Below are 23153 nucleotides of genomic sequence, written 5' to 3' on the forward strand. Positions count from 1 at the left end.
TATGCTCCAGACTGGCCTGGAATTCAGTATGTAGACCAGTCTGCCCCTGTGATTAAAAGCAAGCCCTAGCCCCTTATCCCTTGTAACTTCTATCTCCCATAGCAAATCTGAGGTCTGGGCTGTGAATCCTTAGAGCACATTGTCCATAAATTATTCACAGAAGGAAACCAGTGAATCCATGTAGGACCAATCTGCCTTGCATCTTTTCTACCAAAATTAACTACTCAAGGTCCCCCCTCCATCCCCTGTATCTAAGGCTGGTTTTCAACAGAACCAGCAACAACTGTATTTAAGCTTAGGATGGGATGAGCAAAGGAGAAATTCATCCAACAAGTAAAATATACCAGAAAATTTCCAAAGCATTGAGGCCACAACACAGAATAAAACAATCCCTGCCCTCATAAAATTTACTTCTTTCCTATAAGAGACTTGAGCAATGAAAGTGATTAACACATCTGATCTCACAAAAAATTAACCGAAAAACAGAACCATAGAGCTGGGGGTAAAGCTAAGTGAGAGAATTGTTTATTCCCTCCCTTGTTTTTGTCCCCAGAAACACACACACACACACACACAGCACACAGCACACAGCACAAAGAAAAAATTTAGAAACCAACTATAAAGCTAGAAGTAAAAAAGAACAAGGGGCCACACCCCCATTATTTTAGATGTTTACATTTTCCCCCCTTGTTCAAGCAAATGTGAAACGGAATAGTTGTAAAGAATGAAAATGCTGTAACAGAAGCTTCTTCAACCCCGTGAGTCCATCTCCAAAAGCCTCCTTTGTTTCCAGGGCAGGAGACAACTCCCACTCTAGAGTGTATTTTCATCCAAAGGTTCCTGCTCCAGGTAGCAAGGCCAATCCTGCCCTGCACACTTCATTGGTATTCCAAGATGAGTGTGGGAATGGGAAGCAGGACAGGATGGAAGCTAAGCAACTTGACTCCCTACAGCCTGGTATGGAAAGGCTAAACTTTATGGCTTGGCTAAGTAGCTGTATTTCATCCATACACATTAGGAAAATGTTTACATAAGAGCAGGATAGGAAAGGCAAGAATTCAGGAAACAATAGGAGCATTAGAGAAGGTGTCCTTTTCTAGGACAAAACAGCTTTGCTGTTAGGGTAATTCTGCAAAAAGGATTTTAAGAGGGAGAAGTTACCCAGGTCTTTGGAATCTGAATTCTGATGACTAAATCTCTTTCTCCAGTATATAGCCTGTGAAGAGACTTTTTCTTTATCATCCAAATCCTATGAATCAGCCCAGTCAGGTTTCTAACTGTTCCATGAGGCATATCTCAAGGAACTGGAATGTATTAGTACTTGACTTTAAATACCTGGAAAAGGAAATGGCAGAGTGGGGCAGTGGTGGCACACGCCTTTAATCCTGGCCCTTGGGAGGCAGAAGCAGGCGGATTTCTGAGTTCAAGGCCAGCCTGGTCTATAGAGTGAATTCCAGGACAGCCAGGGCTATTATAACCCTGTCTCGAAAAACCAAAAAAAAAAAAAAAAAAAAAAAAAGGAAATGTCAGAAAAGGCAGTGTGTGTTAAGTACCAGGGAAATAGGGACCAAGCCATGCTGATAGAATCCCAACTAACTGGCTGATCAGAGGGTCTAGTGACCAGATACTGCCCTTTTGGAATGGCCTGGCCTTTAAAGGGATTGGGAAGTAACCATTCACTGTTTCTTTCGCTCCCTCTTTGTGTTTGTGTGTGTGCACCTGCTCTTGCACACATGTGTGCACATGTAAGGGAAAAAGACACTATAGTACACAAAGTTGCTTGGGAAAATGGATTATTCTAATAAAACTTTATTTTTTCAAACACAGCCACAGAGGCAGAACCTCATGTTTTAACACACACAGACTTATGGATTTTTTAATATAAAACAAAGTTTACGAAAAAAATTTTTCCACTTTTGTTTCTGTAATCCCATTAGCACAGGGACTTTGGCAGCAGGTGGGAATGAAGGGCAGCTAGAGCTGCCATTGGGCAGTCACCGGGCACAGGAGGAGAGCATCAGCCTGGGAGTGGTGGCTTCACTCACACACGCAGTAATACTCACCTGCTGGCCAGCCACACCACACACGCAACACAGATGCAGACATCTACACAGCATCAGCCACAAGCCCCGGAGGTATGCTCCACTCTGGGTAAGCCCAGTGTGTGAAGACCCAAATAATGAGACTGGCTAAAGAGAGGGAGGTTGCTTGCTTTACAAAAGAAGCAATCATAGGCTGCTTTTACACAGTCAGCAGCCCAAATGCATTAAAAAAATAGCGTTTGGTTTACACAGAACTGCTGGAACAGATCTACTGTGTAAAACAAATGATTCACGTCTTGAAAAGGCTTGTTCCAGGGCCAGAGGCATTTAAACTGGGAAGCAAGATGATAGTTCTGCCTAGTTTAACATTCCAGACTTAAAGTAATGGAATTAAAATATGACAATTGTAGGCCTCCTTCCCTAAGGGTGGGGACCTAAGGGCTTTGGGAAAGCCAGGTTGGAGGCAGAATCACTGCCGTCACTTAAACTTAGGGCCTGCAGAGACCCCATTGGCACTGCCAGGGACCTACTGGAGGCTGACACTGCCATCTGCAGCAGAGTGCCCAGGGATGAGGATGCCCCCGGTGGAGAAGAAGCTGGCACCAGGGAAATTATAGACCAAAGAGGGAGAACCAGGGAAAGATGAAACCTACGATAACTCCTGGGCTCAGTTTCCCTGGATTCTCGAGAGAGTCTCTCTGAGGCCCTTAGAGACTGGTAGCCCAGTGATAAGATGTGGTGACGAGCCCGGAGACAGGGAGGAGCCCGGAGAAGTAGAACCTCTGCGGGCCACAGCTTTAGAAGACATGGCTACCTCCCCTGAAGTGGAGGCAGAGAGTCTGAAGCCTCAGTAGCATTCCTATTAGCATGTGGGGGACATTAAACATCAGGCTCAGTTCCACAAGGAAGAAAGAACATCATCTTGGTTGTCTTCTGTAACATTAGGAATTGGGCCTTAAGACATTATGGAAATTGAACAGAAAAATGCCCTTACTATAATAAATGGGAAGGGCAGGTCCAATTTCGTTACACAGGGTGTTCTAAAGAAAGCCTCACAACTGCATAGTGGCAGCTTCTATACACATGCCCACAGATGCCAACCTACCAAGGAATCTGCTATCTTTAAATCCATCACTCTAGCCACTGGGATCTGCTGCATTGGCTGAAGTTGTGGGTGAGAAACAAAAAGGAAATTCAATCCAACAACAACAAACTCCCAGCTGCTTCTCCCAGCCTTTGCTTCATACATGCCTAGCCAATCCCTCGGTGAGCCCCAGCCTCTCTGTGGTCTCTCAGGGCCAATTAAAGGCAAATAAACATTTCCTGGCAAGAGTGGAAGACAAGCAAACTATTAATTGCTGAACACCCTTCCTCTTTTTCAAGCAGATCAGAAAGAAACTGGGCCTAGACCTTGCAAGAATAAGTTTCCCTACAGCCAGCTTCCAAAAGGCAGTGCTGGGGGTGGCCTCAAGGACTTGTGGGGAATAAATGTCACTGCTCCTGCTGCTGGTTTGCCTCAACATATTCTGGAGATCAACTATGTCTCTGACTTGTAAGATCAGAAAAGGAAAGGTCCCCTTGGTGAAGAGAGAGCTGGAGCTCCTCAGCTCTGCCTCAGTTGTCCATCTGTCTGTCTGCACCTTCTCAGAGAGCACGAGAGGCAGGCTGCAGACAGCTCAGACAATCTCTTGAAAACAGTGTGGTGACTGCCTCACAAGCCCTCAATACTAGATTCATCTAGTGGGAGAGGGCAGGACTTAAGACCATTAGCTGAAATCACAGTACTCAAAAGATTCTGCTAGACCCCAAAATAGAACCATTTGCAGAGCAGTGATGCTATGAACTTAAAACCTATTAAGATCAAAAAAAGAAAAAAAGAAAAAGAAAAAAGAAAAGGAAAGAAGAAAAAAAAAGCTCTTTCCTCTTGACACCTTGAACAAGCCCAATGCTATATAAAGAAAACAGAAAACCAAGATTCTGGGGGATCCTGATGCTCTGCTGTTAAAGGAGCAACTGCCTTCCTTCCCTAAGGCTATGCACACACACCTTTCCTCAAGTACACTCTCATGCACACACACACACACACTCACACAATTTCTCCGAGGAGGCCGACTGAACCCCCCACCCTGGCCAAATTCTAAGACACAAGTGCCCTTTGAAGCAAAGGGGCTAGTGAGATCCCCGAGCCGGTCAGCAGACCCTTCCTTCCCTGCCCGTGGCTCTCAGAGGCAGGGATACTCACACTCAGGGCCGCCATGGGAGGGCCTGCTCTGGGGCTGTCCCTCCCGCCACCAGCTCCGTTTATCTTGTCCCGGCCAGTCTCTTGGCATGGTCGAGTTTGCTGGAGCAGGAAGACTTGGGCTGCCCTGAGTCGGAGCCCTCCCCTCATCCATCCCCTTTCCCAGGCTGGGCCCTCAGCCTTGGGGCCTTCACACGTGTTAGTAGCCATGAGACAGTCTGCAGGGGCCCAGGAAGCAGCCTCTCACTTTTAGTTTTCTTCAATCAGATTCAGGTCCAGGTCCCCAAAGTCCTGCTGGCACAATGTCCGCTTGCTCAGGGCCTGCCGCTCCCACCGCACAGATCCCTCTTCCTCCTCCTCGCTTTCACTCAGCACCTGGGATGAACCCTCGACGGGGCTGCAGGACGCAGAGAGAGGTGGGGGGCTACAGGCCATGAACCACGGTGGAGAGATGCTGCTGCCTTCTTCTCGGGCTGTTTCTTGGAGACAGAGACCTCCTGAGTATGGTTTCTGTCAACAAAGTTAAAACAAAGATAGTAATTTCCCAAACTAACTTAAATTAAAAAAAAAACAAAACTTAGATTTTCTATTTTATGTGTATGAGTGTTTTGCCTGCATGTGTGTGCTGCACGTGCTTGCAGAGGGCGTCAGAGAGCACCGAACCCTCTGGAACTGGACTTAGAGACAGCCACTCCGCAGCTGCTGAAAATCAAATTCAGGTTCTCTGGAAGTGCCGCCTATGTTCTTACCACCCAGCCATCTCTCCTGGCCTTGCAAAATGTAAAGTGTTCGTCTCAGTTATACTTGTAATTCTACGCTTTAGAGTAAGGTTCCAAATCATAAAATTTGAAACATTTAGTGTACATGTACAATCTCTGGTGAAAGATCCCAGTTCCCACCTTTTTGTTTTGTTTTGTTTTTTAAGACAGAGTTTCTCTCTGTAGTCTCGGCTGTCCTGGGACTTTCTCTGTATGCCAGTATGGTCTTAAACTTACAGATATCCGCCTGTGTCTGTCTCCCTGAGCAGGATTAAAGGCCTGCACCACCACCTCCTGGCCCAGTTTCCAGCGCCTGTGAGGTAGAGGCAGACAGATCTCTGCAAGTTCAAGTCTGTTACATAGTGCATTTGAGCCAGCGAGGACTGTAACTATGAGGCCCTGACTCGAAAAACCAAACAACAACGAACAATGAGTCCGAACACTGAGTTCGGGAGCGAACTCAGTGGCAAAGTGTTTACATAGCATGCCTAAGGACACGGGTTCATTCATACACAAGTGCCACGAAAAACAACAGAGCTGCCGGGCGGTGGTGGTGCCCGCCTTTAATCCCAGCAATTGGGAGGCAAGGCAGGCGGATTTCGGAGTTCCAGGATAGCCAGGGCTACACAGAGAAACCCTGTCTCAAAAAAACCAAAAAGAAAAAGAAAAAAAGAACAGAGCTGAGTTGGGGCATGGTGATATCTGAAATTTCGTACCTCAGGAAGCTGAAGCCAGCCTGGGGCTAAATAGAAAAACTATCTAAAAACAAAAAGCAATTAAAAAAAAAAACAACCAACCAACCAACCAACCAACCCCAAAACAACGACAACAAAACAAGTACACAGACTTTGCCATGAGTGATTTCTGAATGGCGTGATGACTGACGGGACAAATCCTCAGAGCCCTGTGACCACGCCATCTAGAAGAAAAGCTGTGGGCAAAGTGGACAAGTGCATGCACTGCAGCAAGTGCTCGTAGCCCAGGGCCTGGGGGAGTGCCGCTGACCTTGTGTGAGCTCCCAAAGGCTTACAGGAGGCCGTGAAGCCTGGCCAACACCAGCCCTCAGCACACCGAGTAGGCACAGAGGACAGGAAGCCTGCGGCTTAGAGTTCCCAGAGCAGAGGAAAAGTGCCTCTGGCAAGACCATGAGGGATCCCTGCCTGAAGGTTTAATGCCTCAGCCTAGTTTCTTCAGAACACCAACGACTACCCTGACAGGGCAGAAGACATTAAAGGTTAAAATTCAATAGCGCAAGATGGTTTTCTTGTACAAACTCTAGACAGCAGAGTTCCTAGGGAGGCCTTGCCAGAAGGTTCGGAACTAGGAGAGGTTTAAACAGTCTCTGGTCTACCAGTCCCACCTGATTCATCTTGTCAAAGTCCAAGGAAGGCCGCAGGCGCCGGGAGTCTTCCTCATGACGCCTCTTGACACCAGTTTTGCGGGCATCCAGATCACAAGGCTGTGAGCGGCTTCGGGGGAGGCTGCGGGGACCTCGGGGTCTCCAGGGCAGCTCTGGGGAAGATGCGGGGGAGCTCCGGGCGGAGGGCAGGAAGCGGCTTGCCTGTGGGCCCAGGCTGGGTGACAGGGAGAAGCGGCGCTGGGGTGGGCAGGGTGACAGGGACTCAGCATCGCTCTCCCAAGAACCACTCTGAGGGGAGGTGGCGCAGGGTTGAGAGGATTCTTGGGCCAGGGCCAGGCTGAAGAAAGGAGGGCTGTAGGGTCTGTGGGCTGGGGCACACTGAGAAGAGGCACTGGGAGCTTGGAGGAACCTGAGGCTGGAGACCCGCTTCGGAGGGCTCTGCTGAGGCACCTGCGGCCCACCCCCTCCAGCATTGCCCCGGTGCTTGATGGGAGTCCACAGCTTGGAGGGGGCGGGCCGCCACACTGGCTGCCAGCGAGACAGGTCCACAGGCACCGAGAGTGAGCGGCAGTGCCTCTTGGAGGGAGGGGCAGGGGGTACAGGAAGCTTCTCTGGGTCTGGGGGTTCAGGGCTCAGTGCTTGGGAGAGGGGCTGCTCCTGTGGGGAGTCTCCCCGACTGGGTGGTCTGAGGTGCAGGCTTAGGCCTGAGGGGTGGTAGCTGAAGTTGAGGCTGTCCTGGAACTCAGCACAGGAACAGTGGGGCAGGCCCCTCCAGGAAGCACCTTCTGAAAGGCATTCATAATGAAAAGTGTTAATGGCTGACACATTATAAGAGCTCTGTACCACAGAATGTAACGAATACTTCATGCAGTTTCACAAAAGTCTCCATAAAGGAAGTCTTACGATTGTGCTTGTCCAAGGTTAACAGGTACAGCTATTAAAGGTACAAAACAGGGTCTAACCTTAACTACACTATGCTACCTTCTGCCTAAGAACCCACCTGACACAAAGACTGGTTATACACTGTCTGCCACGCCCTCTCAAAAATGCAATCATCAAGAGACCTATAAGAGGCATGAGGTGGTGACACATGTCTCTAAATCCCAGTACCCGGGAGGCAAAGGCAGATGGATCTCTTGAGTTCTAGGCCCGCCTGATTTACTGAGTGAGTTCCAGGACAGCTCGGACTACACAGAGAAACTCTGTCTCAAAGAAACAAACAAAAACTCCAAACAAACCTGTGTGTGTGTGTCCGTTCCCACTCACCCCCAGAGTCCTAGCCCTACCTACAACCTAACCTTCCCTGCTCCCAGCCTGCATCTGAAAACCAGGCCTATGTTCTCCTCTGGCCTTTACCCTCTCTTCTGTGTCTTCAGGGGTAAGGCAGACAGCGAAGTCTGGACAAGTAATCAAGTGGGTAGGAAATGACTGTTATTCCTAGGAAAAGCAAAGGGATATTTGTGGGTCTCATGGTAAACCGTGTGCTTGAGAAACCCTGGCCTCTGGGCCGCCTTTGTTCAGCTGTATTTGTGTGTGCACACACTCCCGCTCCCGCTTCCACTTCCTTAGGCCTTCATGATACATTTTTGAAAATTATTTTCTTGAAACTTACTATGCAGACCAGGCTGGCCTTGAACTCAGAGATCTACCTTAACTACTTCTGCCTCCCAAGTGCTGGGATAAAAGGTGTGCACCACACTGCCTGGCTTGAGGCCTTTCTTTTAAAGCCGAACAGACCGGAGAACCAAGCTGGGGGGTAGGACTCGGGCCTATAATCCAGGAATCCACAGAGATGAAGGTAAAAAAATAAGGACTTCACAGTAACTGTCAACTACATATTGAATTGGTGCCAACCTGGGCTACATAAATAATCTGAGGCAAACCCCTGTGCCTGCCAAAGGTAAGGAAACTAAAAGAAAAGGAAATGGGCTGAAAGAAATGCTCTTTACTGCATTCTAACCAAAACTACAACTTTTGGAGTGTGTGTGTACATTTTTACATTACATTTATTTATTGGTATATGTGTGTATTATGTGTATTTATATGTGTGTATTATGTGTATTTATGTATGTGGGTCCTATGGATGAACCTGAGGTCACCCAGTGCTTTATGACACCCTGCCTGCTCCCCTCCTTTCTGACAGGGCTTTCTCACTGAACCTGTTGCTCGTCAATTTGGATAGGGTGGCCGGCCAACCTGTCTCTGCCTCTTTAGGTGCTAACTGCTAGAATTAGACTCTGCCACCATATCAAGCTTTTATGTGGATGCTGGGACCCAAACAAACAGAAATGCTTACAGTGCAAGCACCTTACCATCTGAGCCATCTTCCCAGTCCCCTCAAAGTGTGATCTTCTTTGAGACAGGGTGTCATGTATTCCAAACCAACCTCAAATCTGCTACACAGCCCACTGCCTCCACCTCTCAAGAGCTGCTTCAACCTTGCCTCTGCATTCTCATGCAAGACCAAATTAGGGAAAATAGTGAGTTATTTTCAAAGTTCTTTCAAGAATTCTCTAGAAAGAGCACAAATCAAAGTACTACAAAGCGAGGCTTGATGGCAGCAGGGTGCAATCAACAGTTCTTCCCCTCACTAACCTTCCTAAGGCAGGGGTCATAGGTCCCCGTGACTGAAACCTGGCTGTCTCCAAGTGCTTCCGCGAAGGAGTGACTGACGGCTTTCACCCACTCGCCTCCCTTTCCAGGCGCTCAGGAAAGGAGCTGTGTGGCCACCCAGTACTTGAGAGCTCCTGCTTGCCTTAGTTAGCTCAGACCACAGGCCTTGGATTAATTCCTAATCGAGGAACTGACATTTCAGATATATTTTCACATAACAAAAAAATGACCTGGGGAAAAAGTTATTCACTGCAGTTGGGGGAGGTGGCTAGGCAGAGAATGCACGCCTGTGGTGTGCACATGAGGAGGAGCAGAGTTTGGATTCACTCCAGTCCTCTGTAAAGAATAGAAAATGGAAGTCTGTAAGGTCGGGACCGAGATCACAGTCTTGCTGGCTGCAGTCTACCTCACGTCAACCAAAGACTGTCTCCTAGGAACACGGTAGAGGGATGGGGCAGAACACGTGCAGCCCTGCTCTGGCTTCAGGGCTGGTTTTTGTATCCATACATACACATGAATGTAGAAAACTTGAAGACTGCAAATTGTCCACGTCCATATTAACAGGGAGTTACATTATGTAACACAGATCCATAGTGTACTGAACTTTAATGATAGACGGACTAGTAAAACTTTCTGTGCCAAAAAAGTAATAATGAAGATAGATGTGTATAAATATCCAGGGGCGCCGGGCGGCGGCGCACACCTGTAATCCCAGCACTCTGGGAGGCAGAGGCAGGCGGATTTCTGAGCTCAAGGACAGCCTGGTCTACAGAGTAAGTTTCAGGACAGCCAGGGCTATACCGAGAAACCCTGTCTCGAAAAACCCAAATCCAAAAAAAAAAAAAAAACAAACCCAAATCCAAAAAAATAAATAAATATCCAGGGGCTAGCGATGCTGCTAAGCCTGATGACCTGAATCCATCCCTGAGACACACACAGTAGGAGGAAAGAAGCACCTGAACCTGGCAGCCATGTGCACATATACCCTGCCCCTCTAGAAGTACAATTTTTTTTTATTTTTTATTTTTTTGGTTTTTTGGATTTGGTTTTTTCGAGACAGGGTTTCTCTGTATAGCCCTGGCTGTCCTGGAACTCACTCTGGAGACCAGGCTGGCCTCAAACTCAGAAATCCGCCTACCTCTGCCTCCCAGAGTGCTGGGATTACAGGCGTGCACCACCACTGCCTGGCTAGAAGTATAATTTTAAAAAGTAGAAATTCTAAACTAAGTCTGGCGGCATAGACTTGTAATCCCACAGGCTGAGGCTGGTGGTTACAAATTCAAAGCCAGCCTGCGAAATTAAAACAAAACAAAAACCCTATTTCAAAATAAAAACGTAAGCCAGCCACAATGGCGCACACCTGTTACCCTCGTACTCAGGAGGCGGAGGCAGAGGATCAGGAATTCAACCCCAGCCTCAAGTACACAGCAAGTCCAGAACAAAGTAAGGAGAGCTGGAAAAGCAGTCCCATGATAGAGTGCTTGCTTAGTATGTCTTAGCCCTAGGTCCACTCTCAAGTATTACCAAAAACGAAAAAAATTCGAGTTGGATATGTTGGATATGATCACTAGTTAGATCCCAATCCTAGAAGCTATGTGGTAGAAAGCGAGAAAACCAACCCCCACAGGCTGCCCTCTCACCTCAGCATACATGCTCTGCATCTGTGCACATACACAGCCCACCTCTCCACCCCACCAATGTAAAAAACAAAACAAAACGTACAGGCCAACAAGATGGCTCGAGGGGTGAATGCCACAGGCGAAGCCTAACCACCTGAGTCCAACCATCCCTGGGACCCACGTGGTGGGGGAGAACCGATCCCTACGAATTGTCCTCTGACTCCACACACTGGAGCACCCCTGTGCATTCATTTTATACAATAAATGTAAAAACAAAAAACTAGTAATAGACATTACCTCTCCACGCCATGCACAGTTCTTAAAAGCCAAGGAAGGGCCTCACCGGCCAGCCAGATGCCCTATCACTGAGCGACTGCTTTCAGAAGGTGTTTTTAGGGAAGAGCTAGAAGCTAAGTGGACTGGAAACCCGTACTATTTTTGCTGTTTTTAAACTAAGTAAATGTTATTACCTCTTCAAAGCAGTTACATTAGAAAAGTTAAACTGTTCTGGGCTCACACTGTAACCTAACACTCAGTAGTAATACTGTTAAGAGTTCTTGGTCAGCCTGGGCTACAAGATCCTGCCTTAAATACAAAAGAGCAAGCTAACAAATGATTTTCCTATAGGACAGTAGAGATAAACGGCACTCTCAGAAGTTGACATTGTCAAAAACAAAAGATTAAAAAACAAAACAAAACAAACAAACAAACAAACAAAAACCCAAGCTAGTAGCCAGGCAGAGGTGGTGTACACCTTTAATCCTGGCACTTGAGAGGCAGAGGCAGCCTGGTCTACCAAGCACGATCTAAGTCAGCCAAGGCTATACAGAGAAAATGTATTGAAAAACAAACAAACAAACAAAAAAACCAAGCAGGTGAGGAGGCCGGACACCTTTAAGGAGGAGGAGGTAGGAGATCTCAGTAACTCAAAGCCAGCCTAATCTACATAGTGAGACCCTGTCTCTAAACAAAACAAAAGACCATCACAAAAACTAGAGATAGGCTAATCAGGTCTGGTCTGGTCATTAAAACCCAACAAAAGACACGAGTGGACAGAAGCACAAACAAACATATAGTATATAGAAACCACAGATTCCTTACCAGACACAAGCTGGAAAGGGTTCCCACAGTTGGGTATGTCTGCATGATCAGGCAAAGGCTAAGAGAGAGATCATCCATCGTTATTTGGGTTCAGGACAAGGACATTTCTAGAGAGACCTCTTATATTCTTCCTATAATTCATGAGCTACCAAAATATTAGACTCCTGTGCTGTTCCCTTCCTATTATCTTCCCAAAGTTGGGAGAAACAAGCCACACCTCACCACAGAGCCCCTTTCACCCATGTTTTAGAGTCCCTGCCCCCGTCCTTTTGGGCTGGGTTCTGAGCTGTTAGTGGGCTTTTCCAGCATGAGCATGCTTCATATAACACAGACCATGGGTGAAACTGGAGCAGCCAACAAGCCTCCAGACAACAGGGAAGGTGATGAAGAAGTGGAAACTCGGGTCTTTACCAGACTGCCGCTGAAGCATCTCAGCTCATCCAGAGTCTGCTTCTGTAGCTGCTCCGTGATCAGGGTGATCATGTTTCTGCCCAGGGCTTGACTGGCACACTGTGGAGCGACTGATGGATGTCTTCCCTGTGGTTCTTCTGGATCTCACTCATGAGCCACCTTCTGCCACTGCAGCACCGTTCTAGCACCATTGGGACCTCCCTCTCCAGTCATGCCTGCTGCGCCTGCCAATTGCAGAGGGGTCAGCCCCAAGTAACAGACCACCGTGTCCCTCTGCCAGGCCCCTGGCACACATCGTTAACTGATCACAGCACTTTCCTGGTAAGCTTAAAGACAGCCTCAGAAACACTCAGAACTTGGCACTCTAGACATCCAGTAAAGTAAACTGGGGCTGGCAAGCAAAGTGAAACCTACTTAGCCTTTCTAACCTGGCTTAAGTTCTGTTGTGTCTACCTAGAATATCAGCACCACTTAGAAAACAGCTCAAACGAGAGAGATGCCCAAATGGTTATTTCCATACTGAATTAACACAATATTCTCTTTATCTTACAGCCAGAAACCAAGAAAGAAACCCTTCTCCTAAACCACAGGGGTTTAGTACAGAGAGAGGAGCAAGGGCTGGGCTTTCAGTTTCAGATCAGAATAAAGAGGATTTTAAATGAACAGCTGATACATCCCTATTTCCCAGAAGACGCTGCTGGCTGTTCTCTTATCCAATGAGAAAGAATGGTTAGGTAGTCAGATAGTTCCGATCATATTTCAACTCTACAGGTATTAAAAACAACTCACCTCTTTATCCGAACAATTTTTTTTCATGATCCTACTTGAAGACCATGGATATAATTAACAAAGATTCTTCTTTATGACTAAAGCAAACTGATTTTTTATCAGAGAGCAGCTTCTAAACCCCAACACAATCGTCTACCTAAGGGGCTTTGGCCTTGCTCAAAGGAAGAGGAGAGGGAGGTTAACAATGTCTTTTGTTCTACCTCTTCCCACAAATGACCAACAGGTGAGACTAGAGTGTGTGGCGCATTAACTGGTACAGAGAACAGCCAACCAAGAAAGCTAACTCCTGATCCTACACCTGGAGTCCCAGCAGTCGCAGGAAAGCGGAAGCTGAACAGTTCCTGAAGGCCAGCCCAGAAGAAAAAAGGAAAAAGCTGCCACAGTCACCTAATCCTAACCAATCTGCTCAGGCGACATTGGGTAACCATGTAAGATTCCTGCTTACCTGTAAGTAAAATGGGTATAACGATCTTACTCTATCACAGGAATGAGGCCACACGAAACATCAAAAAAGCTTACCAACTAGCCTATATAAAATAGTTCACACAGACTGTTGTTGTTGTTTCTTATCTCCCTTTGCCGTTCTTCAAAGCTTTGGTATGCCTAAAGAGCTGGTATCACTAAGCTGAAGAAAACTATGTGTCTCTCTGGCTAGATGCCAGCCCCTTGTGAGCCCACTTGCTCACTAAGTTGGAGCCTAAGGTTCCTCCTCCTATGACCTTTTAGAGACGGCCACCCCCTTGCAAAAAAAAAAAAAAAAAAAAGAGGGTATCACTTCAGAGGAACCTGCAGAAGAGCAAAGTTCCTTAGGGTGTACATGGAGTTCTTTGGAAGAAAGGCACAGCCGTCAATCACCACTATAGTTAACTATCGTTTCCACGCATAATTATTACTACCATTCCGAACAAAGTTCCAGCTTCCTGAGAACTCCCTTCAGCTGCTCCCTTGTGTTCTGGTGGGGGAAGCTAATGCTTGAATCGCTTCTGCTCCAATTTTACCTCTGCCCTCAAAAATGAACAAGAAGGGAACCTAAGTGGAGAATTTCACCCTAGAGAGACCCCAGGCTCCAGGCTGGCCTGCCATGAGGGACAGGGCGTGAAAAAACTCAGGCTTTTCATGAGGCATTTGGACAAACGGCAAACTCCCAGCTCTCTCTAGGAGCAGCTGAACAGGGTGATTTTCTATTTTTCTGCATTTTAATTGTTGGGATGTGGCCACACACAGCGGTAATTGGAACAATGCAACTACCACCACGCAACTGATACTCTCCGCCTGAGTTTCCTAACACAGGCCAGGCTGAGAGGGGCAACAGAACGGAAGCCATAAGGAATCAAACCAGGACACAAAAGAAGGCAGACCAGCTCTGCAAGGGGCCTCCTCATTCTCAAGCAGACATCTAGAAAGTGTGAGAAACCCTCTCTGGCGGCCGGCCTTCCTTCCCTTCCATTTTGTGTATCTGAGGGGTAGACAGCTCTCAACATTTCACTAAACAAGTTAAAACTTCTCAGCTGAACGTTACTGGCACAGGCTCAGCCCTTCACTGAGCAAGCAGGCCGCTCGGCCCTCCCAAGTAACCCCACCAGGCCTAACTCTCAGCCCAGGATCTACCTCCACCACAAGCCCCTAAGATAGACTAGACACCCCCCCACGCTCCTATTGGATAGAAGCAACCCCTGACACTTGGCGTTTCAGTGATACTTAGGTTGTGTTGAAACCTGGACCACCAAAGATCCATTCAGTCAGGCTAGGGGGAAAGAAAGTCACAAATCCCCTGGGGGCATTCCCCCCAGGTCTCCCGCTCCCACACCTCTGGGAGAGACTGAAGGAAAACATAAGCGAGGCAGGGAGGGAGCTGCACGAAAAGGTAAATGGGAATTAGAATGCTCTTCTTCCATATGGTTCTGGTGAAGAGAGGGGTGACAAGTGGGGTGCACCCATCCCCCCACCACGACGAAAACGCAAACGACTAGGCTCCCTCTAATCTTCAACCTCTCCCTCTGTTGCCCTGCCTGTCCCTGCGGGGTGGGGCATGGGGCATCTACTGGCGCGGGGGGGGGGCACTCTAGGGTTTGCTCAGAGAGACTGTCGCTCTCTTTCCATTCTGGTTCCCCATCTGACCGCGGGAAGCGAACTCAGGACGCAGGGGATGGGGAGGGTCTGGGACATGCACTCCGCCACCCCCTCCCCCACCGGGTCCCGTGTAATCCCGCCGAGGCGGCCTGCGAGGCTCCGCCGCACCAGCGGGTGGACTGGGGGAGGGGAGAGAGGGAGGGACGGTCGCGGTGCCCGCCCCGAGGCCCCAGCGCCACCTGCCCTCCGCTACCTACCGCGGCTCCTACAGCTCCCTGGGCCGCGGCCGGAGCAGCTCTGAGCGCTCCGTTCGCCCCACGGTGCCCTTAAAAGGCGCTGGCAAGAACCAACCGGCCTTTGATGAGAGTGGGGGGGGTCGCGTCTGTTCGCAGAATCCCCCGGATCCTCCCGAAGAGGCCCGAGCCCTATGTGGTATCTCCCTCAATCTTTTTCAGAATAGTGCTGTCGGAAACGAGCCTAGAGCTGTGGTTTGGGGACCGGATTGTTTCCTCACTAACTAATCACCCCCTCCAAAATAGCGTATAAAGTGGACAGGCCCAGTTGGAAGCATATCGCGAAGCCCGTAGGGGAAGCCATGTCGGATAAAGGTAAACAAAGCCATTGTCCACTCCTTCCATTACACCATCCTCCCAACTGAACTATCTGACTCAACTCAGACCACGAAACAATATTAGCCACAGTCTTCTCACCTGGTCTCCCGTCCCTTCCGACACAGCCACCTTTCTGTAAGCATCCCCCCACCTTCCCCCGGCAAGGACTGATCCTCGGCGTGAAGGCTGCTGGGAAATGTAGTCCAAGCGCTGGCCAGGGCCTGCTCTGAGACCCCGGAACCCCTCTTCTAGCTGCCGGATCTGTTGGAGCTTTTATAAACCTGAGATTTATAACGGTTGCGGAGCTGTGTCCCCTTGCTCTGTAATTTGTTCTCACCCAAAACACTTTGTAAAGCTAAGGCGGGCCGAGGCTGTTCACTCCCTCCCTTCGCTACCCTCCTTTCCGCCCCCCCCCCAGTAGGATGAGGTAATGGGATTGTGATTATGACATCATAGGTGGTTCAGTTGCGGGGTGTATGGGGTGGGGGTGGAGCAAAATGGTTAAGGCTGGACCACTTAAGACGGAGGGAGGGAGTAAGCTGACATGTGAAGAAGCGATGTCAACAGTACTGTATTTCCTCTTTAGGAACTGGAAATCACCTTTTTATTAAATCTATACCATTATCACCACCTCACACCGCAACCAAAGTTTTAAGTCCCTTTTCAATAGACTAATGTTGATGTAGGTAAGGAATAAAGCCTATAGAGGTTCCTGGCTGTTCTGTAAATTGGAGATCTCAGCTGAGAAAAAAAGTTTTCAATAAATGCTTTCATGCTCAGATCACTGTAGGGCAGTTTTAGATTCCCTTCTTAATCGGTTAGAAAGTGGTAATTCCAGGCATTTCATTATTACAGTTGTAGCAGCAAATCCCTAACAATCAAGTGTTTATTCCGAGTATTTTGAATCCCCCTCATCTGGGATAGGTAAGCAGCAGTAGACTTAGTGATGCAACTCTTCATCTTTGAACTGGGGAGGGGAAGCAGCAGGAACCTTCAAGTATGCAAACTGAAAAGGAAGAATTAAAGTATTAAAAAGTTGAGGTGCATTGCTTCTCGGCCTTTTGGCTAAGATCAAGTGTAAAAAGTTGAGGTGGGAAGTGAGGGGCAGTGGTAGACATTTAAAATTCTGGTACTTAGAAACAAAGGCAAGAAGACTGGCCCCGCTTCCAGGCCAGCCAGTGAGCACTTCAACTGCAGAGGCTGGTCAAGGGTTACATAGTAAAACCTAAAATAAGTACATACATACACACATATATACATACATACATGCATAAAGGTGTTTGGGAGATTGATTTTGATTTGCACATTTTCCTTTGACAAAGAGTAAGGGAGACATGGTTCCCTGCAACTTTGCTGTGCTACATACTTTGCTTGTTTATTTTTAAGTCTGGGACTCATATAGCTCTGGCTGGTCTCAATCCTACTATGTTGCTAAAGATGTCCTTAAACTCTATTCTTCCTGCCTCAGCTCCCTAGGTGCTGGGATTACAGACATTAATTGCCATGTCTGGTTGCACTATATACTTTAAGTAAACATATATATTACTCTCTTCCTTTCAGTCACCAAATGGAAACTGTCAACAACAAACCCTGTGAAAGGTTCAATCACTACCCAAGTGGTAGGTAAAGTTATATCAAAATTGGAGCCTCTTAACCCCTTGGTTGGTGCTTTGTTTCTCTTTGTTTTGAGACAGGTTCTCACGTGAACTCTGGCTGTCCAGAAACTTACTGTAGACCAGGCTAGCCTCCTGTCACGGAGCTGCTGACAGTGCCTCCCCAGGGCTGAGATTATGGGCATGGACCACCTTGTTACCTTTTTATTACTAACCATGCTTTCTAAAGTTAAGTTGGCACTGGCTTATTTACAAAACATTGAAAGAAACTGAATCAGGCGTTTTTGGTTCAAAATTATAACACTTGAGACCCTGAAGGAGGATTGCTATGAACTCAAGTCAACCTTGGGTTACACTGCAGTCTAGGCCAGCCTGGGCTACAAGAGTAAGGTGCTATCTTACCCCCTTACTGCCACCACCAAAATAAAATAAAATAGAAAAGAAAGAAAAGTAGAGAAGGGAGGAAGAAGAAAGGGAAGGAGAGAAGGAAAGGAGGGAGACTAAAACAAGGGCAAGGAATTCATATAGCTCATTCCTGCAGAAGAAAACCACTGCAAGCCGTGTCTGAGGACTCATTCGAAGGGCCCCAAGGTTTCCTGTGTGTGTCATCTTTGGCGGCCTCCTGAACAGTGCAACACCGCCCATAGTCATGCCTCTCAATTTTCAAGGTTTTGCATTGATCTGCTTTTTTGTTTGTATGTTTGCAGGTCATGTATTTGTTTGGCAAGTAGATCTCATGTAGCTGATGTTTTTTTTGGCTTTACATTCCTGGTCCTACTGCTAATTTCTGTAATAAACTCTTGCTTTAGTGTTTTATAAAAAATCAGCTTTAAATGACGCAAATAAAACTCCTGCTCCTCTTGCTCTCACCTTCCTAGTACGGAGCTTACAGGAGTGTGCAGGCGTACCCAATGCTTTCATTTGTGGTGAAGAGAGCTCAGACCCGGGGAGGCCATATAGCTCCAGCCCTGTCTCCTTTGGACTTTATCTTATTTATGCCCTCATAGGTCAAACCCCATCTATTTTCCTGATCCAGCGGTTTTGGCAGAGGACACTACCTGGGCCTCTTTCTCATCGCTGTCCCAATTCTCTGAGGATTCTGGGTCCTGGGGCCAGTTATCCGGGAGATCATCTAGTGGCGTAGAATCCACCGGCTTTAGGAAGTCGTTTGTTGCCTTCCTGGAGGGGTAGCAGAATGAGAGAGCATGCACTCATGCAGATACTGCCCCGCCCTCCACCCAATAATACAGCCTAAAGCTTTGCACTGTGAACAAAGTAGAGCTTAGAGCACACTATTCATAGGACCCAGATTAGCGAGCACCCCCTCAGCCTGCCTGTCATGGAGAGGCTGGCTTGGGGGGTCCCAGGTATGCAGGGCTCTTCTCCATTGCCTGATCTGGGCATCCCAGGATCGGCGGCTGTACCTCCTGTTTTTGTTTGGTGTTTGAGGGTGAAAACCCGGCTGTCGCTGCGCCCTGACAATGATAAATATGGGTCAGATTGAAGTCAAAGGAAAGGGACGCTGCTCACAGTGAATCAGAAGCCCAGGCAGGATCACCCAAGGACAGGATGATGCTCCAACCCAGCAAATACTGGGAAGCCAGGCCTGGTGGCACAGAGATGCCATCCTCAGAGGTAAAGGCAGGAGGAACAGCAGTTCAATGTCATTCTTGACTACACAGAGGGTTTGAGGCCCAGCTGAGGCTACATGAGACTGTTGGAGAGACACAGAGGGAGAGGGAGGTAAGGTGTGGGGAATAATGTTCACTCATAATGCTCACTTCAGCAGCAATTGTAATGATACAGAAGCTACCCCTGGCCCTTGAGTAAAGATGATATCCAACTTTTGATACATTCCTGTGTGTTTGTGTTTGTGTGTGTGTGTGTGTGTGTGCAGGACATGAAAATAGAAAGGGGAACTACAAAGGAAGAAAAGGTGAAAGGTCTGAATGTAGCAGAGAGGAGAGAATAAGAGAATATTGGAACATATAGAAAACAGAAGAGGGGGCCAAGGTGGCTCAGAGGGCCTGGATTTGAATCCCAGCACCCACATGGTAGCTCACAACTTTCTGTAGTTCCACTTCCAGGGAATCTGATATCCGCTTCTGGCCTCCACAGCATGCATGTGGTGTATGGACATACATGCAGGGAAAACATAAATGCATAATAAAAGCTTTAAAAAGTTAAATAAACAAATAATAGTGAAATACATTCATATAATGAAGGCATCCCAATAAAACCATTCCTTTGTACAATAACAAAGAAAATTATTAAGAAAAGGAATGTGGGGAGCAGCAAGATGGCTTAGGAGGTAAAACACACTTGCTAGGAAGGCCTGATGACCAAGTGTGAACCCCAGAAGAGCCTGTCCTGGAAGTAAAGATCCTCTGACTTCCACAAGCACATCTGCACTCACACAACACAAAACCTTAGGGGGAAAAACATGGACAAGCTTTGAAAGGCTCCTGGGAAAGTACTATTTCTACTTGAGAGAAATCTCAAACTTATTAGGGACCAGACAGCAGGAAAATCAGTCCCCCTGCACCCAGTTTTCAGTCACCTTTCAGCACTCGACAGTACAGCCATTTGGTTGGCATCCTTGTGACTGCCCACAACTGCACTCACCTGGGGACCTGCTGGAGAAAGCTCTGGTACCCAGGTGTGCACTTGCCATAATCTATCTGCTTCTGGCGCCGCTGCAGGACCACTTCATCTGTCTCAGCTTCCCACCTACAGAGAAGTATACATGGCACCTCGAAAAGTATGACTATAACCATCAAAGCATAATAAACTCATCTCACACCACCTCAAACCCCAGCCTTGTTTCCCAACTTACTTGGCATGACAAGGCTCTGTGGCGACTCCCACACTCACCATCTCTATCCTAGAGGACAAGGACATTTCACACACCTCTACTCTGGGGAAGAAGTTTCTGCAGATAAAATGGATATTAATAAAGAAACAGGCCGGGCAGTAGTGGTGCACGTCTTTAATCCCAGCACTCGGGAGGCAGAGGCAGATGGATTTCTGAGTTTGAAGCCAGGCTGGTCTACAGAGTGAGTTCCAGGACAGCCAGGGCTACACATAGAAACCCTGTCTCCAAAAACCAAGAAAGAAAGAAAGAAAGAAAGAAAGAAAGAAAGAAAGAAAGAAAGAAAGAAAGAAAGAAAGAAAGAGAAAGAAAGAAAGAAAGAAAGAGGCTAAATTTTTCAGGGACAGTAACTGCCAAGATCCTCAGAGCAGATAAAGGTTATGGGGTTTTGTTGGTTTGCTTTTTTGTTTTTTGTTTTTTTATTTTGACACAGGGTCTTCTCCATAGCCCTGACTGACTAGTGGTCTGAAACGAACTAGCCTCCAAACTGTGGCGATTTTACATGAGCCTCCCAAGCGCTCGGATTTCAGGAATGAGCCACAGCCAGCTTTTCCTTTTCATATGTGTGTGCTGTGTAGGTCTGTTCACGCGGATGGTGCATGTGTGTGCTTGTGCGTTAGATCAGGTGCCTTGATCTGCACCTGACATATGGACATAGAGTCTCCTACTTGATCCCAGAGTGCATACTTTTGGTTAGTCTAACCAGACAGCTTGTTCCAAGTGGCCACTGTTTCTACTTCCCAAAGGCTAGGATAACAGGCACGCAGGCCGTCATGCTGCCCAGCATTCATGTGGGTTCCAGGAAACCACATCCTGTACTTACACCTTTACCCACCGAGCCATTGCTCCACTCCTGACGTCCAGCTTTAAAGCTTGTATTTCTAGCTGTTTCCTTTCTCTTTTCTTTCTTTCTCTCTCTTTCTTTCTTTCTTCTTCTTTTTTTTTTTTTCTGGTGGTTTTTTGAGACAGGGTTTCTCTGTGTAGCCTTAGCTGTCCTGGAACTCACTCTGTAGACCAGGCTGGCCTCGAACTCAGAAATCCCATCTGCCTCTGCCTCCCAAGTGCTGGGATTACAGGCTTGTGCCACCACTGCCCAGCTTCTGGCTGTTTTCAAAATGTGGTCTGCAAACTATTAGCATGAGTAGCACCTGGAGGCCTTAATCATTCCTGGGCCTCAATAGAGCTATTAGCATTAGCGTGCATTTTAAATAGTTACTAAAGTTTTAAATTAAAACATTTGCTTTGTTTGTGGGACAGGGTTTTGCTAGGTAGCCCAGATAGTATTGAATTTGTGATTCTTCTGCCTCAGCTGCATAAGGTTTTAGACCTTGAGCTCTCACCACCAAATTCCCACCATTTTCTTAGATACTGGGTCTTGTTATATATAGCTAAGACTGGTAATTATCCTTCTTCGGCCTCTGCAATGCTGGGATTACAAGTGGACATTACCATACTCAGCATAAACAGTTTTGACTATGAAAAATGTCAAGGCGAGTGTGGTAACACATGCCTGTGATGCCAGAATTTAGGTGGTTAGGGCAGGAGAATCATGAGTTTGAGGCTAACCAGGGCTACATAACAAGACTGTCTTAACTAACCATGGAAGAAGGATGAAAGGGAGGAAGGGGAGGAAGGAGGCTGAAGACATGGCTGAATGGTTGACTGCACTGGCTGTTTTTCCCAAGGGCCTAGGATCAATTCCCAGCGCTCACATGACAGCTTGTAACTGCCGGTAATTCCAGTTTTAAGGGATCCCACACCTTCACACAGACATTCATGCAGGTAAAGCATGAATACACATGAGATACGAAGAAAATATTTTAAAAAGAAAAGAAAAAATCCGATGTATTCTGAAGTAGAGTACAGGAAACTGGGTGGATGGGACTTCTTAGCCCTGTAATACCAGACTTCAAGAAGTTGAGGGATTTCGAACTGAAGACAAGTTTAGGCTAAACAGTGAGACCATGTCTCAAAACACACAAAAAGTATAGCATAATGCTTTGCTACTCAAGAGTATGGTCCTGGGACCAAAGACACCATCATCAACTGAGAATTGCCTACAAATGTAGAATTTTACGTCCAAACCCAGCCCTACTGAATCAGAGAACAAATCTTTTCAAGATCTCCAGGTGATTAGTATGTACATTAATTAAAAGTTCCCACCCAGCCAGCCTCACACTCATGGCCAATTATTTCATCTATACTCAGACCCCCTCTCCAAAGCTTTAAAGAAAAAAAAAAATACCAACACTAAGAAGTTCTTGGATTCAGGGGCTGAAGAGATGATTCAGTGGTTAAGAGCACGAAGTGCTCTTGCAGAGAAATTGCCCATGTTGGACAGCTCAAAACTGCCAGTAACTCCAGCTCTAAGGGATTGCCTCTGGCCTTCCAACTGGCTCATACACATATACACATAATTAAAAACAAGTCTTTAAAAAATAACTTCTTGAACTGGGAACTGACAGCCAAACAACAGTGCTTGTCTAGTGTGATCTGGATTCCATTCTTATTACCACCACCACCACCACCACTAATATACTCGCCCCGTTTTCCTTCTTCAAGTAGGGTCTCACTCTAGCCCACGGCGATCTGGAGTGCAGGCTGTCCTCAAACTCCCGGCGACCCTTTTATCTCAGTCTTCCAAGTGCTGGGATTATAGGCATGAAACCCTCCTGTCATAAAGAATACGTCAAAAGGTTCCGTTCCTCTACTCTCCCTGAAAATAAATTTCTATCCAGAAAACCTCTTGGAAGGGGCCAGTGACAGCTCAGCATCAACACACACCTATCATGCTCCAACCACTGCCACACCGGCGGCAGGTGCTCCATTTCCAGCCGAAAGGTACTGAAACTCAAGAGGAACAACGCGAGAAAGAAGCAAGAAGAAGCAAATACTTCACTCAAAAACAGGTAAGTCAACGTTAGCGGGGCTGAATTTAAATCTCCCGGGGTTGTTGGGGCGGTGAGAATTGAGTACAGGAAGGGTGTGGCGATTGGCCAGAGGGACAGCCAATGTGCACCAGGCTCTCTGTGTGGCGGAGCTGCCCGACTAGGTA

At 47.3% G+C, this 23153-nt stretch overlaps 2 protein-coding genes across 8 annotated transcripts; both read right to left on the reverse strand.

The window, feature by feature from the left end:
* Window positions 1-1776: 1776 nt before the first annotated feature.
* On the reverse strand, window positions 1777-15805 carry Fam53c (family with sequence similarity 53 member C). Of its 4 annotated transcripts, XM_052201411.1 has the most exons (6): window positions 15260-15513; window positions 12144-12367; window positions 11733-11790; window positions 6400-7184; window positions 5277-5352; window positions 4701-4791 (listed from the first exon to the last, which is right to left on the reverse strand). In XM_052201411.1, exons 2-5 carry the CDS (start codon window positions 12213-12215, stop codon window positions 5311-5313), a joined length of 957 nt encoding a protein of 318 aa, XP_052057371.1. In that variant the 5' UTR covers window positions 12216-12367; window positions 15260-15513; the 3' UTR covers window positions 4701-4791; window positions 5277-5310. The 4 variants fall into 4 exon arrangements, with proteins under 4 accessions (XP_052057369.1, XP_052057368.1, XP_052057370.1 ...); XM_052201409.1 differs by lacking the exons at window positions 5277-5352; window positions 15260-15513 and adding an exon at window positions 15713-15805 and having other exon boundaries at window positions 1777-4791; XM_052201408.1 differs by lacking the exon at window positions 5277-5352 and having other exon boundaries at window positions 1777-4791; window positions 15260-15510.
* Window positions 15806-16208: 403 nt separating this feature from the next.
* Window positions 16209-23052, reverse strand: LOC127698136 (oocyte-specific histone RNA stem-loop-binding protein 2-like). 4 transcript variants are annotated; one of them, XM_052201414.1, is made up of 7 exons: window positions 22883-23052; window positions 22672-22770; window positions 20063-20158; window positions 19852-19956; window positions 18561-18701; window positions 18285-18405; window positions 16209-16619 (listed from the first exon to the last, which is right to left on the reverse strand). In XM_052201414.1, exons 3-7 carry the CDS (start codon window positions 20125-20127, stop codon window positions 16554-16556), a joined length of 498 nt encoding a protein of 165 aa, XP_052057374.1. In that variant the 5' UTR covers window positions 20128-20158; window positions 22672-22770; window positions 22883-23052; the 3' UTR covers window positions 16209-16553. The 4 variants fall into 4 exon arrangements, with proteins under 4 accessions (XP_052057374.1, XP_052057373.1, XP_052057376.1 ...); XM_052201413.1 differs by having other exon boundaries at window positions 22642-22770; XM_052201416.1 differs by lacking the exon at window positions 22672-22770 and having other exon boundaries at window positions 18651-18701.
* Window positions 23053-23153: the final 101 nt, after the last annotated feature.

The sequence above is a fragment of the Apodemus sylvaticus genome, chromosome 13 (assembly GCF_947179515.1).
Source record: "Apodemus sylvaticus chromosome 13, mApoSyl1.1, whole genome shotgun sequence".
NCBI classification, from domain to species: Eukaryota; Metazoa; Chordata; class Mammalia; order Rodentia; family Muridae; genus Apodemus; species Apodemus sylvaticus.